General features: G+C 41.3%; 1 protein-coding gene across 6 annotated transcripts in view; it reads left to right on the top strand.

Annotated features, from left to right (window-relative positions):
* The window catches only part of cc2d2a (coiled-coil and C2 domain containing 2A), a 110,100-nt gene that overhangs the window by 10,820 nt on the left and 79,294 nt on the right, over positions 1-19,986 (top strand). For 4 of the 6 annotated variants that reach the window (XM_061977497.2, XM_061977496.2, XM_061977495.2 and 1 more), the window contains exons 3-12: positions 57-110; positions 172-255; positions 416-527; positions 8,679-8,770; positions 8,830-8,931; positions 8,996-9,067; positions 11,528-11,710; positions 11,782-11,941; positions 12,075-12,211; positions 12,283-12,414. In XM_061977497.2, coding sequence (XP_061833481.2) covers positions 57-110; positions 172-255; positions 416-527; positions 8,679-8,770; positions 8,830-8,931; positions 8,996-9,067; positions 11,528-11,710; positions 11,782-11,941; positions 12,075-12,211; positions 12,283-12,414 — 1,128 coding nt within the window. The remainder of the gene's footprint in view (positions 1-56; positions 111-171; positions 256-415; positions 528-8,678; positions 8,771-8,829; positions 8,932-8,995; positions 9,068-11,527; positions 11,711-11,781; positions 11,942-12,074; positions 12,212-12,282; positions 12,415-19,986) is intronic. The other 2 variants (XM_061977493.2, XM_061977494.2) reach the window with 2 other exon arrangements.

Raw genomic sequence — 19,986 nt, 5'->3', positions numbered from 1 at the left:
CAACATGACTCCACATGCTCACTGAGGAAAACAAATAATATTCCTGTGCTCTCCAGGCTCTCGTCACGTCCGCCAGTGTGAGCGAGGAGGCGCCACCGACAACTACGGAGGTCAGCGTCTTGTTTCTTCTCCTACCTTCCGGTTGTTCTTCTGACCTCACTCCTTCTGCAGCAGGAACCGCAAAGCAGCCACGAAGACCCTGCAGAGACCCTGAGGCGCTCCTTGAAGGCCCAGAGACAGATGAGGAAGAAAAAGGTTGGTCCATAGTACTGACTTTTGCATTTTGTGTGTGTGCGTGCGTGCGTGCGTGCGTGCGTGCGTGCGTGCGTGCGTGCGTGCGTGCGTGCGTGCGTGCGTGCGTGCGTGCGTGCGTGCGTGCGCTCTAACCACAGTTTAAATTCTTCTTGTTTGCTAGCTTCTAGAAGAGTCTCCAGCACTGAGGTCCCCTGTTGAAGGTGTGGAGGACATCTCCAGAGTGGCTGAAGATGAAGGATCAGCCAAGAAGACTGCAGCTGGATCCCTGACAGGTAAATACTGATTTAGAATGTATATTTAGGGTTGTACCCATACCAATATTTTGGTACCAGTACCAATACTTTTCAAAATAAAGGGGACCACAAAAAATTTAAATTTTTGGCTTCATTTTAACAAAACATCTTAAACTACATTGAACATATGGTTCTAATTGCACTCAAAGAACCATTTTAGAAGATTAAAATAAAAACTAGAAAATTCCCGCGGAAATTTTGATGATGCGATCTGTGCCCTGGACCTCTGGCCGGGGGTCGTCGGACGCCGCCGTACTTTGAAGATGGTGCCGAGTGTCCGAAGCCGAGAGTTTTAGGTCTGACTGTACAAAATGAGCTACAGAGCTAGCCTATAATGTTAGCATGCTTACATAAAAATGCTAACATTTAGCATGTGTGCTAATGATGGTATGCTAACACTTAGCATGTCTCACATATCCAGTAACACGGCTGTAAGGTGTATGGCTGTGGAAATAGAGGAAAAAAAGTGTAAAATTAGATGAAAAAGTTAGCATGCTTAAGTTAGCTTGCTAGCATGCTATCGTTTGCATGCTAAGGCTTAACAAGTGTCATGTACCATGTTATATGACTGGGGTAAACGGTTGCAAAAAGTTAGCGTGTTAATTTTAGCATGCTAGCAAGCTAACGTTAGCATGCTATCAGTTAGCATGTGTCACATACCAAGTTATATGACTGTAATGTGTATGGCTGTCTAATTAGGGAAATAAACGTAAAGTTAGCATGTTAATGTTAGTATGCTACCGTGCTAATATTAGCATGCTAGCAGTTAACAAGTGTCACATACGGAAATTGAGAAAAAAGTGTAAAATTAGATGAAAAAGTTAGAATGCTTAAGTGAGCTTGCTAGCATGCTATCGTTTGCATGCTAACAGTTATCAAGTGTCACGTACCAAGTTATATGACTCTGGGGTAAACGGTTGCAAAATTAGCTAAAAAAGCTAGCACTTTAATGATAGCATGCTAACGTAAGCATGCTTACAGTTAGAATGTTTCACATTTCAAGTAACACGGCTGCAAGGTGTATGGCTGCGGAAATAGAGAAAAAAGTGTAAAATTAGATGAAAACGTTAGCATGCTTAAGTTAGTTTGCTAGCATGCTATCGTTTGCATGCTAAGAGTTAACAAGTGTCACGTACCAAGTTCTATGACTCTGTGGTAAACGTTTGCAAAACTAGCTCAAAAAGTTAGCATGTTAATTTTAGCATGCTAGCAAGCTAACGTTTGCATGATATCAGTTAGCATGTGTCACATACCAAGTTATATGACTGTAAGGTGTATGGCTGTTTGATTAGAGAAAAAAACGTAAAGTTGGCAAAAAGAAGTTAGCATGTTAATGTTAGTATGCTACCATGCTAACATTAGTATGCTAGCAGTTAACAAGTGTCGCATACCAAGTTATATGAGTCTGGGGTAAACGGTTGCAAAACTAGCTCAAAAAGCTGGCACTTTAGTGATAGCATGCTAACGTAAAGATGCTTACAGTTAGAATGTTTCACATTTCAAGTAACACGGCTGTAAGGTGTATGGCTGCGGAAATTGAGGAAAAATGTGTAAAACGAGATAAAAAAGTTAGCATGCTTAAGTGAGCTTGCTAGCATGCTATCGTTTGCATGCTAAGGGTTAACAAGTGTCATGTACCATGTTATATGACTGGGGTAAACGGTTGCAAAAAGTTAGCATGTTAATTTTAGCATGCTAGCAAGCTAACGTTAGCATGCTATCAGTTAACATGTGTCACATACCAAGTTATATGACTGTAATGTGTATGGCTGTCTAATTAGAGAAATAAACCTAAAGTTAGCATGTTAATGTTAGTATGCTACCGTGCTAATATTAGCATGCTACCAGTTAACAAGTGTCGCATACGGAAATTGAGAAAAAGTGTAAAATTAGATGAAAAAGTTAGCATGCTTAAGTGAGCTTACTAGCATGCTATCGTTTGCATGCTAACAGTTATCAAGTGTCACGTACCAAGTTATATGACTCTGGGGTAAACGGTTGCAAAATTAGCTAAAAAAGCTAGCACTTTAATGATAGCATGCTAACGTAAGCATGCTTACAGTTAGGATGTTTCACATTTCAAGTAACACGGCTGCAAGGTGTATGGCTGCGGAAATAGAGAAAAAAGTGTAAAATTAGATGAAAACGTTAGCATGCTTAAGTTAGTTTGCTAGCATGCTATCGTTTGCATGCTAAGAGTTAACAAGTGTCACGTACCAAGTTCTATGACTCTGGGGTAAACGTTTGCAAAACTAGCTCAAAAAGTTAGCATGTTAATTTTAGCATGCTAGCAAGCTAACGTTCGCATGATATCAGTTAGCATGTGTCACATACCAAGTTATATGACTGTAAGGTGTATGGCTGTTTGATTAGAGAAAAAAACGTAAAGTTGGCAAAAAAAAGTTAGCATGTTAATGTTAGTATGCTACCATGCTAACATTAGTATGCTAGCAGTTAACAAGTGTCGCATACCAAGTTATATGAGTCTGGGGTAAACGGTTGCAAAACTAGCTCAAAAAGCTGGCACTTTAGTGATAGCATGCTAACGTAAAGATGCTTACAGTTAGAATGTTTCACATTTCAAGTAACACGGCTGTAAGGTGTATGGCTGCGGAAATTGAGGAAAAATGTGTAAAACGAGATAAAAAAGTTAGCATGCTTAAGTGAGCTTGCTAGCATGCTATCGTTTGCATGCTAAGGGTTAACAAGTGTCATGTACCATGTTATATGACTGGGGTAAACGGTTGCAAAAAGTTAGCATGTTAATTTTAGCATGCTAGCAAGCTAACGTTAGCATGCTATCAGTTAACATGTGTCACATACCAAGTTATATGACTGTAATGTGTATGGCTGTCTAATTAGAGAAATAAACCTAAAGTTAGCATGTTAATGTTAGTATGCTACCGTGCTAATATTAGCATGCTAGCAGTTAACAAGTGTCACATACGGAAATTGAGAAAAAGTGTAAAATTAGATGAAAAAGTTAGCATGCTTAAGTGAGCTTACTAGCATGCTATCGTTTGCATGCTAACAGTTATCAAGTGTCACGTACCAAGTTATATGACTCTGGGGTAAACGGTTGCAAAATTAGCTAAAAAAGCTAGCACTTTAATGATAGCATGCTAACGTAAGCATGCTTACAGTTAGAATGTTTCACATTTCAAGTAACACGGCTGCAAGGTGTATGGCTGCGGAAATAGAGAAAAAAGTGTAAAATTAGATGAAAACGTTAGCATGCTTAAGTTAGTTTGCTAGCATGCTATCGTTTGCATGCTAAGAGTTAACAAGTGTCACGTACCAAGTTCTATGACTCTGTGGTAAACGTTTGCAAAACTAGCTCAAAAAGTTAGCATGTTAATTTTAGCATGCTAGCAAGCTAACGTTTGCATGATATCAGTTAGCATGTGTCACATACCAAGTTATATGACTGTAAGGTGTATGGCTGTTTGATTAGAGAAAAAAATGTAAAGTTGGCAAAAAAAAGTTAGCATGTTAATGTTAGTATGCTACCATGCTAACATTAGCATGCTAGAAATTAACAAGTGTCACATACCAAGTTATATGAGTCTGGGGTAAACGGTTGCAAAACTAGCTCAAAAAGCTAGCACTTTAATGATAGCATGCTAACGTAAACATGCTTACAGTTAGAATGTTTCACATTTCAAGTAACACGGCTGTAAGGTGTATGGCTGCGGAAATTGAGGAAAAGTGTAAAACTAGATACAAAAGTTAGCATGCTTAAGTGAGCTTGCTAGCATGCTATCGTTTGCATGCTAAGGGTTAACAAGTGTCATGTACCATGTTATATGACTCTGGGGTAAACAGTTGCAAAACTAGCTCAAAAAGTTAGCATGTTAATTTTAGCATGCTAGTAAGCTAACGTTAGCATGCTAACAGTTAGCATGTGTCACATACCAAGTTATATGACTGTAAGGTGTATGGCTGTCTAATTAGAGAAAAAAAAAACGTAAAGTTAGCATGTTAATGTTAGTATGCTACCGTGCTAATATTAGCATGCTAGCAGTTAACAAGTGTCACATACAGAAATTGAGAAAAAGTGTAAAATTAGATGAAAAAGTTAGCATGCTTAAGTGAACTTGCTAGCATGCTATCGTTTGCATGCTAACAGTTATCAAGTGTCACGTACCAAGTTATGACTCTGAGGTAAACGGTTGCAAAATTATCTAAAAAAAGCTAGCACTTTAATGATAGCATGCTAACGTAAACATGCTTACAGTTAGAATGTTTCACATTTCAAGTAACACGGCTGCAAGGTGTATGGCTGTAGAAATAGAGAAAAAAGTGTAAAATTAGATGAAAAAGTTAGCATGCTTAAGTTAGTTTGCTAGCATGCTATCGTTTGCATGCTAAGCGTTAACAAGTGTCACGTACCAAGTTCTATGACTCTGGGGTAAACGTTTGCAAAACTAGCTCAGAAAGTTAGCATGTTAATTTTAGCATGCTAGCAAGCTAACGTTTGCATGATATCAGTTAGCATGTGTCACATACCAAGTTATATGACTGTAAGGTGTATGGCTGTTTGATTAGAGAAAAAAACGTAAAGTTGGCAAAAAAAGTTAGCATGTTAATGTTAGTATGTTACCATGCTAACATTAGCATGCTAGCAATTAACAAGTGTCACATACCAAGTTGTATGAGTCTGGGGTAAACGGTTGCAAAACTAGCTCAAAAAGCTAGCACTTTAATGATAGCATGCTAACGTAAAGATGCTTACAGTTAGAATGTTTCACATTTCAAGTAACACGGCTGTAAGGTGTATGACTGCGGAAATAGAGAAAAAAGTGTAAAATTAAATGAAAAAGTTAGCATGCTTAAGTTAGCTGACTAGAATGCTATTGTTTTCATGCTAGCAGTTAACAAGTGTCACGTACCAAGTTATATGACTCTGGGGTAAACGGTTGCAAAATTAGCATGCTAATTTTAACATGCCAGCAAGCTAACGTTAGCATGCTATCAGTTAGCATGTGTCACATATCAAGTTATATGACTGTAAGGTGTATGGCTGTCTAATTGGAGCAAAAAACGTAAAGTTAGCATGTTAATGTTAGTATGCTCCCGTGCTAACATTAGCATGCTAGCAGTTAACAAGTGTCACATACCAAGTTATAAGACTCTAGGGTAAACGGTTGCAAAATTTGATCAAAAAGCTAGCACTTTAATGATGCCATGCTAGCATGCTATGGTAAACATGCTAACAGCATGTTTCACATTTCAAGTAACACGGCTGAAAGGTGTATGGCTGCGGAAATAAAGAAAAAAGTGTAAAATTAGATGAAAAAGTTAGCATGCTTAAGTTAGCTTGCTAGCATGCAAATGATAGCATGCTAGCAACTTAACAGTTAACAAGTGTCACATACCAAGTTCTATGACTGTAATAAATGGTTGTAAAACTAGTTCAAAAAGTTAGCATGCTAATTTTAGCATGCTAGCAAGCTAATGTTAGCATGCTATCAGTTAGCATTTGTCACATACCAAGTTATATGACTGTAAGGTGTATGGCTGTCTTGAGAAAAAATTTAAAGTTAGAATGCTAATGTTAGTATGCTAGCATGCTAATGTTAGTATGCCAGCAAGTATGCTAGCATGCTAATATTAGCATGCTAGCAGTTAACAAGTGCCACATACCAAGTTATATAACTGGGATAAACTGTTGCAAAACTAGCTAAAAAAAAAATTGCATGCTAATTTCAGGATGCTAGCATGCTATCAGTTTGCTCGGTACTCGTATTATCTTTTAACCTGCCCATTGTACAGCACTTTGGCTAGCCCTGTGGTAAATTTCAAATGTGCTTTATAAATAAAGTTGATTTGATTTGATTTGATGTGTCACATACCAAGTTATATGACTGTCTCGAGAATTTTTTTTAATTTAGCATGTTAATGTTAGTAGGCTAGCATGCTAATGTTAGTATGCTAGCATTAGCATGCTAGCCGTTAACAAGTGCCACATACCAAGTTATATAACTGGGGTAAACGGTTGTAAAACTAGCTCAAAAAATCTGCATGCTAATTTTCGCATGCTAGCAAGCTAACGTTAGCATGCTATATTTTAGCATGTGTCACATACCAAGTTATATGACTGTAAAGTGTATGGCTGTCTAATTAGAGAAAAAATAACTTAGTTAGCATGTTAATGTTAGTATGCTAGCATGCTAATGTTAGCATGCTAGCAGTTAACAAGTGTCACCAAGTTATGACTCGAGGGTAAACGGTTGCAAAATTAGCTCAAAAAGCTAGCACTTTAATGATAGCATGCTAACATAAACATGCTAACAGTTAGCATTAGAGATGTCCGATAAACGCTTTAAAATGTAATATCAAAAATTATCGGTATTGTTTTTTTAATTTATCGGTATCGGTATCGTTTTTTTGTTTTTTTTGTTTTTGTTTTTGTTTTTTTAAAATCAATATAAAAAACACTAGATACACTTGTTAGGGCCCGCCATGGCCCATTGCAAAAGGACTCCCACAGGGAGTCCTTATGCAATGGGACATAAGGACCTATTGTATTTCGTCCGTTTTATTCTTTCTTATTATTATTCTTCCGCAGCTTTGCGCACTACTTTGACCCCCTTAACATGCTTCAAAACTCACCAAATTTTACACACACATCAGTAATTTACGGCAAAACTTTTTATCAAAAAACCAAACCTCAAAACTCAAGATTGCGCTCTAGCGCCCCCTAGGAAAAAAAAAACTAGACTGCCTGTAACTCCCACTACGAAGGTCGGAAAAACATGAAACAAAATCCTCTATGTAGGTCTGACTCAGACCTAACTTTCATAATGGTACATTCTCGGGCTAAAATCAACAGGAAGTTGGCAATTCCCCCTTCAAGACCAAAAAGGACTAAAAACAGTCACTTTTGCCTCTTTGAGCTGTAATTTGACCCCCTTAACATGCTTCAAAACTCACCGAACTGAACACACACATCAGGACTGGCTAAAATTGCGCTCTAATAAAGAAACCTAACCCCAAATTTAAAAATTGCCCTCTACAGCAATTTTTGAATAAAACTGATAAAAAAACTGCTCCTGGGAAGGAAAACATTACAAAACTGCCTGTAACTCCCACTGGGAAGGTCGGAGAGACATGAAACAAAAACTTCTCCGTAGGTCTCACTTAGACCTACATTTCATAAATTGACTACCCCCCGCAAAAATCAACAGGAAGTTTGCTATTCCCCCTTCAAAACTAATTTTTTGGATAAACCGGTCTCCTTCCTTCAAAATCGAACTCCTCTGAGCGCGTTTGTCGTTTCGCCTTCAAAATAACACAGGAGAGACATTGAACCCTTGTGAATACAACAACAGAAGCGCTTTTTAATTAAGTGCTCCGGTTTTTATTTTATGACCCTTCAAAGACCCGCTGCACTCATGCTGCTGCGGTGCTGGTTTTTTAAGATGGCTGCTTAAAAGCAGGAAGCACCAACGTGCCCACACAATGCAGACAAGGTAGGTACACTAGACAAAAGTCTTGGGACACTTCAGACTAAAAGTAGACAAAAGTATTGGGACACTTAGGACTAGCACCTGCCAAATACGCGGGCCCGAACAACGCTGCTTGCAGCTTTAATTTCTTTCTGTTATTAATATTCTGGTTCCTACATTACAATACAGTCTGCAAGGGATACAGTCCGTAAGCACACATGATTGTGGGTGCTGCTGGTCCACTAATAGTACTAACCTTTAACACTTCATTTTACTCATTTTCATTCATTACCGTACTAGTTTCTATGTAACTGTTTTTATATTGTTTTACTTTGTTTTTTATTCAAGAAAATGTTTCTAATTTATTTATCTTATTTTATTTTATTATTTAAAAAAAAAAAAGGATCTTATCTTCACCATACCTGGTTGTCTAAATTAGGCATAATAATGTGTTAATTCCACGACTGTATACATCTGTATCAGTTGATATCGGTATCGGTAATTAAGAGTTGGACAATATCGGATATCGGCAAAAAAGCCATTATCGGACATCCCTAGTTAGCATGTTTACGTTGACCACATGGGACCCAGATGTCACATGTGGTCAAGTCCTGAATATCTGACTGGACTATCCTGTAGTCCAGGTCCTGGACCCTGTGAGGGCACTGATGTCTTCCAGGTCTCACCTCCACAGGTCCGAAGAGCCGAGGCCCGCATCAGTTTGAGCGCTTCGTGACACGACGCTTGGAGGAGAAGCTGAGAGCGGCCCGGGTGAGACCAGCAGAAGTTTGCCTGCAAGGAGGAGAGTCTTCACGGTCCTTGTGTTCCAGTCTCAGGGCCAGAGTCTCCAGCTGCAGGAGTTGGGCGAGGTGGCCGTCAGTCGCCTGCAGAGTCTCCGAGACAGACAGACCCTCACCAGGTTCCACAGCGAGGTGAAGACCAGTCTTCTGTGGAGGACACGTGACATAGACCTGCTAACAAGTCTAACTCTTGCAGGACCAGGATGGAACCTTCCAAGTCCCTCAGGACATCAGCACCAGGGTCACCTTCCAGGATGCTGCCAGACTTGTAAGATGTCATGACTAGTTGTAAGATGTCATGACTAGTTGTAAGATGTCATGACTAGTTGTAAGATGTCATGACTAGTTGTAAGATGTCATGACTAGTAGCACCATTTACAAACTCTGAATATCAATATCAAACATCTGGAGCTTCATTCTACATTCATTTGTGTCCTCAGTATTCTACACGCAAAACCCCATCATGACAATGTGGAAAGGTTTTTTTCATTCTAATTTTGCTCATTTATTTTGAAAAACTCAATAATGACATGTAGATAAGTATTCAGATCCTTTGCTAAATACTTAGTTGATGCACCTTTGGCAGAAATTCCACCTCAAGTCTTTTTCAACACGATGCCACAAGCCTGGCACACCTATCTTTGGACACTTTCTCTCATTCCTCTTTGCAGCACCTCTCAAGATCAGCCTGGATGGGAAGCGTCGGTTTTCATCCAGGATGTCTCTGTACATTGCTGCATTCATCTTTCCCTCTATCAGGTTGGATGGGAAGCGATGGTTTTCATCCAGGATGTCTCTGTACATTGCTGCATTCATCTTTCCCTCTATCAGGTTGGATGGGAAGTTTTGTTTTTCATCCAGGATGTATCTGTACATTGCTGCATTCATCTTTCCCACTATCAGGTTGGATGGGAAGCGTTGGTTTTCATCCAGGATGTCTCTGTACATTGCTGCGTTCATCTTTCCCTCTATCAGGTTGGATGGGAAGTTTTGTTTTTCATCCAAGATGTATCTGTACATTGCTGCATTCATCTTTCCCACTATCAGGTTGGATGTAAAGCGTTGGTTTTCATCCAGGATGTCTCTGTACATTGCTGCATTCCTCTTTCTGTCAGGTTGGATGTGTAGCATTGGTTTTCATCCAGGATGTCTCTGTACATTGCTGCATTCATCTTTCCCTCTGTCAGGTTGGATAGGAAGCGTTGGTTTTCATCCAGGATTTCTCTGTACATTGCTGCATTCATCTTTCCCTCTATCAGGTTGGATGTGAAGTGTTGGTTTTCATCCGGGATGTCTCTGTACAATGCTGCATTTATCTTTCCCTCTACCAGGTTGGACGGGAATCGTTGGTTTTCTTCCAAGATGTCTCTGTACATTGCTGCATTCATCTTTCCCTCTGTCAGGTTGGACGGGAACTGTTGGTTTTCATCCAGGATATCTCTGTACATTGCTGCATTAATCTTTCCCTCTATCAGGTTGGACGGGAACTGTTGGTTTTCATCCAGGATGTCTCTGTACATTGCTGCATTCATCTTTCCCTCTATCAGGCTGCATGTGAAGCGTTGGTTTTCATCCAGGATTTCTCTGTACATTGCTGCATTCATCTTTCCCTCTATCAGGTTGGATGTGAAGCGTTGGTTTTAATCCGGGGGGTGTCTATGTACATTGCTGCATTCATCTTTCCCTCTATCAGGTTGGATGGGAGGTTTTGGCTTTCATCCAGGATGTCTTTGTACATTGCTGCATTCATCTTTCCCTCTTATCAGGTTGGACGGGAAGCATTAGTTTTCATCCAGGATGTCTCTGTACATTGCTGCATTCATCTTTCCCTCTGTCAGGTTGGACGGGAATTGTTGGTTTTCATCCAGGATATCTCTGTACATTGCTGCATTCATCTTTCCCTCTATCAGGTTGGATGGGAAGCATTTGTTTTCATCCAGGTTTTCTCTGTACATTGCTGCATTCATCTTTCCCTCTATCAGGCTGCATGTGAAGCGTTGGTTTTCATCTAGGATGTCTCTGTACATTGCTGCATTCATCTTTCCCTCTATCAGGTTGGATGGGAAGTTTTGGTTTTCATCCAGGATGTCTCTGTACATTGCTGCATTCATCTTTCTCTCTATCAGGTTGGATGTGAAGCATTGGTTTTCATCCAGGATATATCTGTACATTGCTGCATTCATCTTTCCCACTATCAAGTTGGATGTGAAGCGTTGGTTTTCATCCAGGATGTCTCTGTACATTGCTGCATTCATCTTTTTCACTATCAGGTTGGATGTGAAGCGTTGGTTTTTTTCCAGCATGTCTCTGTACACTGCTGCATTCATCTTTCCCACTATCAGGTTGGATGTGAAGCGTTGGTTTTCATCCAGGATGTCTCTGTACATTGCTGCATTCATCTTTCCCTCTATCAGCTTGGATGGCAAGCGTTGGTTTTCATCCAGGATGTCTCTGTACATTGCTGCATTCATCTTAGTCTAGTCAGGGAGGTGACCAAGACAATGGTCACTCTGTCAGAGAGGAGAACCTTTGAGAAGGACAATTCACCAATCAGGCCTGGATGGTAGTTTTTTTAATTTTAGGACATTTGCATAATTAAAAAAACATTTTCACGTCATTATGGGGTATTGTGTGAAGAATTTTTGAGGAGAAACATGAATGTATTCCATTTTGGAATAAGGCTGTGCCATAAGAAAATGATGTTCCTACTTCTAACTTTCTTCTTCAGGGGGAGAGGGAGCGCCCGACCACCGTGGAAGCCTACAATTTCTTCACGTCCAACTTTGAGCCTGAGCCAGAGGAACGCTCTGAGAGCACCAGCAAGACCAGCGTGCAGAAGAAGAGTGCGGAGAGCTGTGACGACAGCAGGGAGGAGGCGGAGGAAGGCGGTGAAGAGGAACACGAAGAGCATGTAAGATGGTGGGGAGCATTGGCAGCTCATTGTAGGACTCCAAATGCTGTCTCTTTCCTCCCCGACGCCAGAACGAAGAAGCTCCTCTCATGCAAGATGAAGATGGTAACGTCTTCGTCATACAGCAAACGTCCAAAGACTTCCTGGAGACAACCAAGGCCGAGTACATCGGGCTCCGAGCACTCGCTATGCGACGCGGTGGTCTTCTCTACACGCCCAGTTCTCAAAGAGGTATCTAGCTCATTGCAGATCTACATCTTCCTGTCAGAAGATGACTGTTTGTCCTCCTGGTAGTGCTCCTTAGTAAACTTCTTAAAGTGGTATCATGTTCCTGTCAGAAGATGACTGTTTGTCCTCCTGGTAGTGCCCACCTCAGTCAAGCTGCCTGAGAACGTGACGCCTCGCTACCTGGAGGAGGAAGGTTTCTATGTGGGCCAGCGCCCCCCTGTGACAAGCACCAATGAGAACATTCTGGAGAACCGCATGTTGAAGATGGAGGAGGTGACTTGAGTGGATGACACAACTCGACTCTTCTACCTTCCCTTGCAACCTTTGTCTGGGTCTTTGTTCAGGGACTGAAGTGGTTTGGAGATGATGGCAGGATCATTGCTCTGCCAGATCCCATCAAGGAATCTTCCAGCAGACCTCCACTCTTCCACGTGGAGGAGGACCTGGACCCTGCACTGCAGACTGTCTTCAAGAAGGTACAGCACACTATATCATATTTCATGCTTGGTCACGATACATCACACTATATCATACTTCATGCTGAGTCACGATACATCACACTATGTCGTACTTCATGCTGGGTCACGATACATCACACTATATCGTACTCCATGCTGGGTCACGATACATCACACTATATCGTACTCCATGCTGGGTCACGATACATCACACTATATCATACTTCATGCTGGGTCACGATACATCACACTATATCATACTTCATGCTGGGTCACGATACATCACACTATATCGTACTTCATGCTGGGTCACGATACATCACACTATATCATACTTCATGCTGAGTCACGATACATCACACTATGTCGTACTTCATGCTGGGTCACGATACATCACACTATATCGTACTCCATGCTGGGTCACGATACATCACACTATATCGTACTCCATGCTGGGTCACGATACATCACACTATATCATACTTCATGCTGGGTCACGATACATCCCACTATATCATACTTCATGCTGGGTCACGATACATCACACTATATCGTATTTCATGCTGGGTCACGATACATCATACTCCATGCTGGGTCACGATACATCACACTATATCATACTTCATGCTGGGTCACGATACATCACACTATGTCATACTTCATGCTGGGTCACGATGCATCACACTATATCATACTTCATGCTGAGTCACGATACAGCACACTATATCATACTTCATGCTGGGTCACGATACATCACACTATATCGTACTTCATGCTGGGTCACGATACATCATACTCCTTGCTTGGTCACGATACATCACACTATATCATACTTCATGCTGGGTCACAATGCATCACACTATATCATACTTCATGCTGAGTCACGATACAGCACACTATATCGTACTTCATGCTGGGTCACGATACATCATACTCCTTGCTTGGTCACGATACATCACACTATATCATACTTCATGCTGAGTCACGATACAGCACACTATATCATCCTTCATGCTGGGTCACGATACATCACACTATATCATACTTCATGCTGGGTCACGATACATCCCACTATATCATACTTCATGCTGGGTCACGATACATCACACTATATCGTACTTCATGCTGGGTCACGATACATCACACTATATCGTACTTCATGCTGGGTCACGATACATCACACTATATCGTATTTCATGCTGGGTCACGATACATCATACTCCATGCTGGGTCACGATACATCACACTATATCATACTTCATGCTGGGTCACGATACATCACACTATGTCATACTTCATGCTGGGTCACGATGCATCACACTATATCATACTTCATGCTGAGTCACGATACAGCACACTATATCCTACTTCATGCTGGGTCACGATACATCACACTATATCGTACTTCATGCTGGGTCACGATACATCATACTCCTTGCTTGGTCACGATACATCACACTATATCATACTTCATGCTGGGTCACAATGCATCACACTATATCATACTTCATGCTGAGTCACGATACAGCACACTATATCGTACTTCATGCTGGGTCACGATACATCATACTCCTTGCTTGGTCACGATACATCACACTATATCATACTTCATGCTGAGTCACGATACAGCACACTATATCATCCTTCATGCTGGGTCACGATACATCACACTATATCATACTTCATGTGTGGGTCACGATACATCCCACTATATCATACTTCATGCTGGGTCACGATACATCACACTATATCGTACTTCATGCTGGGTCACGATACATCACACTATATCGTATTTCATGCTGGGTCACGATACATCATACTCCATGCTGGGTCACGATACATCACACTATATCATACTTCATGCTGGGTCACGATACATCACACTATGTCATACTTCATGCTGGGTCACGATGCATCACACTATATCATACTTCATGCTGAGTCACGATACAGCACACTATATCATACTTCATGCTGGGTCACGATACATCACACTATATCGTACTTCATGCTGGGTCACGATACATCATACTCCTTGCTTGGTCACGATACATCACACTATATCATACTTCATGCTGGGTCACGATGCATCACACTATATCATACTTCATGCTGAGTCACGATACAGCACACTATATCGTACTTCATGCTGGGTCACGATACATCATACTCCTTGCTTGGTCACGATACATCACACTATATCATACTTCATGCTGAGTCACGATACAGCACACTATATCATCCTTCATGCTGGGTCACGATACATCACACTATATCGTACTTCATGCTGGGTCACGATACATCATACTCCATGCTGGGTCACGATACATCACACTATATCATACTTCATGCGGGGTCACGATACATCACACTATATACCGTAATCAAGCTGGGTCACAATATGTCACACTTTATCACACTGTACATGCTACACAATTCAGTGGGACACTTAGACCAAGCTACGTGACTGGCATCACTATATAGCATACGTCACGCTACATCTTTATGCACTGCAAAAAGTCAGTGTTCAAAAACAAGAAAAAAAAATACAAAAATGAGGGGTATTTTATTTGAACTAAGCAAAATTATCTGCCAATAGAACAAGAAAATTTGGCTTGTCAAGACTTTCCAAAACAAGTAAAATTAGCTAACCTCAATGAACCCAAAAATACCTTAAAATAAGTATATTCTCACTAATAACAAGTGCACTTTTCTTGGTAGAAAAAAAAAGAGACCTTTTTGCTCAATATGTTGAAAAATATTCTTAAATGAAGTAAATGCTAGTGCCATTATCTTGACATAATGATATGCGCTCGGCATTACATTTCTTGAAACCAGCAAACTTATACTAAAAACTAGTTTATTGTTCTTAATGGAAAGGCAACAAGGCAACATCTTGTTACTCTCGGGGTCTCCTAGCCGCTCAGGCAAATCATATGGTCTAAAAATGCATTTTTCCATGGATAACATGACATCATCGCGCCAAGTGCGTGCTCTTTCAGTCAATTAGTGCGCATATATACAGCCCGGCCCCCGGCCAAAATGTTTTTAATTGTAATTTTGAGGAATTTATCTGAATGTGCATGAACTATTTCTGTTCAAAATTGTTTGAAGTGTTAAATGTTTAAATATTAACTGTCAGTTTACTGTACTGTGCCAACTGTACTACTATACAGGACTGTCTCAGAAAATTAGAATATTGTGATAAAGTTCTTTATTTTCTGTAATGCAATTAAAAAAAACAAAAATGTCATACATTCTGGATTCATTATCAAATCAAATCAAATCAAATCAACTTTATTTATAGAGCACATTTAAAATTTACCACAGGGGTAGCCAAAGTGCTGTACAATGAACAGGTTAAAAGATAAAACGAGTACCGAGCAAACACAACACAATACAAACAGAACACGATAAAAAATAAATAATTAAAATAGAATTAATAAAAACATAAAAACATAAAAACAGGATCACAGCAGGTGTATTATGGGGCGCCATTGCAGGATGGATATCACTCAGTGTTAAAAGCCATGGAATAAAAGTATGTTTTTAAGAGAGATTTAAAAACAGGAAGAGAGGAGGCTTGTCTAACACTCAGGGGTAGGTCGTTCCAGAGCTTGGGAGCAGCAACGGCAAAAGCTCTGTCACCTCTAAGCTTCAGCCTTGTGTCAGGGACCGTCAACAGCAGCTGATCGGCTGATCTTAAGGATCGGGTGGGGCAGTAAGGCTGAAGGAGGTCGGAGAGATAGGTTGGCGCGAGGTTGTTTAGACATTTAAAAACAAATAAAAGGAGTTTAAAATGTATTCGGTAACGCACAGGGAGCCAGTGAAGGGACGCTAAAATAGGGGTGATGTGCTCACGTCTGCGGGTCTGTGTTAGCAGACGAGCAGCAGAGTTCTGCACGAGCTGCAGGCGGGCGAGGGAGGCCTGGCTAATGCCAACATACAGGGCATTGCAGTAGTCAAGACGAGTCGAGATAAAAGCGTGGATTAATTTCTCAAGATCATGTCTTGATAGAAGCGGTTTCACTTTCGCTATTTGGCGTAATTGATAAAAGCTTTTTTGAACGACGCTGCTGATTTGTTTTTCGAATTTAAAATCTGAGTCAAACTTTACCCCCAGGTTTGTGACAGAGTCGCTGAGATACGGGGTCAGAGTGCCGAGGTCAACGTTGGGGGAGGGAGAGCGACTTGGACCGAACAACATAACTTCTGTTTTATCTTCATTTAGGCTCAGGAAGTTAGCTGAAAGCCAGACTTTGATGTCGTGCAGGCAGTCAATAAGACGTTGAACCGTGTTATTTTGTGCCATGGGAAAATAAATCTGGCAATCATCGGCATAAAAATGAAATGCAATACTGTACTTCCTAAAAATAGAACCAAGGGGGAGAAGGTAAAGTGCAAATAAAATTGGGGCAAGGATTGAGCCCTGGGGGACCCCATGTGGTAAAGGAGCTGTGGACGACATAAAACTGTCTACTTTTACACAAAAACTCCTGTCGGTTAGGTACGACCGGAACCAGTTGAGGGCGGCGCCCTTAATGCCCACACAGTTCTCAAGACGAGTGATTAAGGTGGCGTGGTCGACGGTGTCGAACGCAGCAGACAGATCTAAAAGCACCAGGACAACATATTTACCAGAATCAGTGGACAGGAGGACATCGTTAAAAACTTTTAGAAGCGCTGACTCTGTGCTGTGGAGGGCTTTAAAACCGGACTGGAACAGCTCAGTGATACCATTATCCTCTAAGAAGGGCAACAACTGACTGTAGACAACCTTCTCTAATATTTTGGAAATGTATGGAAGATTAGAGATAGGTCTGAAGTTAGAGAGGGGTCGAGGCTGGGTTTTTTAAGTAGAGGTCGTACCACTGCATGTTTAAACTCTACTGGAACTATTCCAGAAGAGAGGCTATTATTGATAATGTTAAGGACACTTGGTCCAATAGTAGCAAGTACCTCCTTAAACAGGCGAGGTGGGAGGGCATCTGCAGGAGAACCAGAGGGCTTCATATGACTAACTGTGTCACTTAAAAAAGAAAAGGACACCGGCTCAAACTGATGGAAAACAGAAGAGAAATGCAGGGGAACAGAAGGGTCATATGAAGGCTGAGATAGACTGGCTCTAGTTGACACAATTTTGTCAGTGAAAAAATGGAGACAATTTTCACAGAATTCAAAGGAAGCATCAAAACCAGCAGATTTGGGAGCATCAATGACAGTGTTAATAGTTTTAAACAGAACTCTGGGGTTGTTACAGTTAGAAGATATAATCTGAGATAGATATATATTCATTTCTGCTTTTACAGTCATCTGAAAGGAAAACAGGCTTTCTTTAAAAATGGCAAAGGACACATGCAGCCTGTCTTTTTTCCATTTTCTCTCTGCTCTTCTACATACGCGCCTGGCAGCCCGAGTGACGTCATTCAACCAGGGCTGAGGCGTGGTTTTAGCGCGGCGGCATTTGAAAGGCGCGATCGTGTCCAGTGTTTGTAAACAGATAGAGTTGAACCCAGAAACCAACTCTTCAGTATTCAGACACACAGATGCTGCAGAATTATCATCACAAAGAGTCGAAAAAATAGAGGAGAACCGAGCAGGAGACGAAGAATTAAACATGCGAGAGCGTTGGGGCGGTGCGCACAATTTAACTGGACACTGCGTGGCAATATCAAACAGGATCGGCATGTGATCAGAGAACACAGCGTCGCAAATGTCCAAATTAAAAACACACAAACCATACGAGAGCACTAAATCGAGTGTATGCCCGCGTTCATGTGTAGAACCACACACAGACTGTACAAAGTTAAATGAGTCGATTATATTCAGGAAGCTCCTGGAAAGCGGCTCGTCTGGACAGCAGGTGTGAATATTAAAATCACCCACAATAAGGACACGATCATATTTGGGCAGGATTTCAGCCAGAAATTCAGAAAAGTCAGTTATAAAGTCTTTGTGGTACTTGGGTGGTCGATAGATGACGGCACACAGGACGACATCAGAAAGACCCAGTTCAAACATGCACAGTTCGAAGCTTGAAAAGGAGGATTGTAGGCGGATCTGACGGCATTTAAAGTCATTTTTAAAAACGACTGCTAATCCTCCTCCTTTTCGACCGGACGGCCGTGGGGAATTAAAGTACACATTTACACATCAACTGAAATATTGCAAGCCTTTTATTATTTTATTATTGCTGATTATGGCATACAGCTTAAGAAAGCTAAAAAATCCCATCTAAAAAAATTAGAATATTTCCTCAGACCAAGTTAAAAAAAAAATTTTATAACAGCAAAACAAAATCAAACATTTGAAAATGTCAATTAATGCACTCAGTACTTGGTTGGGAATATTTTTGCACGGATTACTGCACCAATGCGGCGTGGCATGGAGGCAATCGGCCTGTGGCATTGCTGAGGTGTTATGTATACCCTGGATGCTACATTAGCGGCCTTTAGCTCATTTGCATTATTGGGTGTGGTGTCTTTCAGCTTCTTCTTCACAATACCCCACAAATTCGCTATGGGATTCAGGTCAGGGGAGTTGGCAGGCCAATCAAGGACAGTAATGCCATGGTCAGTACACCAGTTACTGGTGGTTTTGGCACTGTGGGCAGGTGCCAGATCATGCTGGAAAATGAAATCATCATCTCCATAGAGCTTTTCAACAGATGGAAGCATGTAGTGCTCTAAAATCTCTTGGTACACAGCTGCATTGACTCTGGACTTGATGAAACACAGTGAACCAACACCAGCAGCTGACATGGCTCCCAAAACCATTGCTGACTGTGGGAACTTCACAATAGATTTCAAGTAACTTGGATTTTGCTCCTCTCCAGCCTTCCTCCGGACTCTAGCGCCTTGACTTCCAAATTAAATACAAAACTTGCTTTCGTCTGAAAACAGTACTCTGGACCACTCTGCAACTGTCCAGTGCTTCTTTTCCATAGCCCAAGTCAGATGCTTCTAGAGATTTTAGAGCACTACATGCTTCCATCTGTTGAAAAGCTCTATGGAGATGATGATATTATTTTCCAGCATGATCTGGCACCTGCCCACAGTGGCAAAACCACCAGTAACTGGTATACTGACCATGACATTACTGTCCTCGATCGGCCTGCCAACTCCCCTGACCTGAACCCTATAGAGAATTTGTGGGGTATTGTGAAGAAGAAGCTGAAAGACACCAGACCCAATAATGCAAATGAGCTAAAGGCGGCATGGCGTAGTGGGTAGAGCAACCGTGCCAGAAACCTGAGGGTTGCAGGTTCGCTCCCCGCCTCTTACCATCCAAAAATCGCTGCCGTTGTGTCCTTGGGCGGGACACTTCACCCTTTGCCCCTGGTGCCACTCACACCGGTGAATTGAATGATGAATGATAGGTGGTGGTCAGAGGGGCCGTTGGCGCAAATTGCAGCCACGCTTCCGTCAGTCTACCCCAGGGCAGCTGTGGCTATGAAAGTAGCTTACCACCACTAGGTGTGAATGAATGATGGGTTCTACATGTAAAGCGACTTTGGGTACTTAGAAAAGCGCTATATAAATCCCAGGTCTTATTATTGTAGCATCCTGGGCATCCATAACACTTCAGCAA

The sequence above is a fragment of the Nerophis lumbriciformis genome, linkage group LG18 (assembly GCF_033978685.3).
Source record: "Nerophis lumbriciformis linkage group LG18, RoL_Nlum_v2.1, whole genome shotgun sequence".
NCBI lineage: Eukaryota > Metazoa > Chordata > Actinopteri > Syngnathiformes > Syngnathidae > Nerophis > Nerophis lumbriciformis.
Note: the sequence above shows the minus strand (reverse complement) of the source record. Positions and strands in the feature narration are given on the sequence as shown.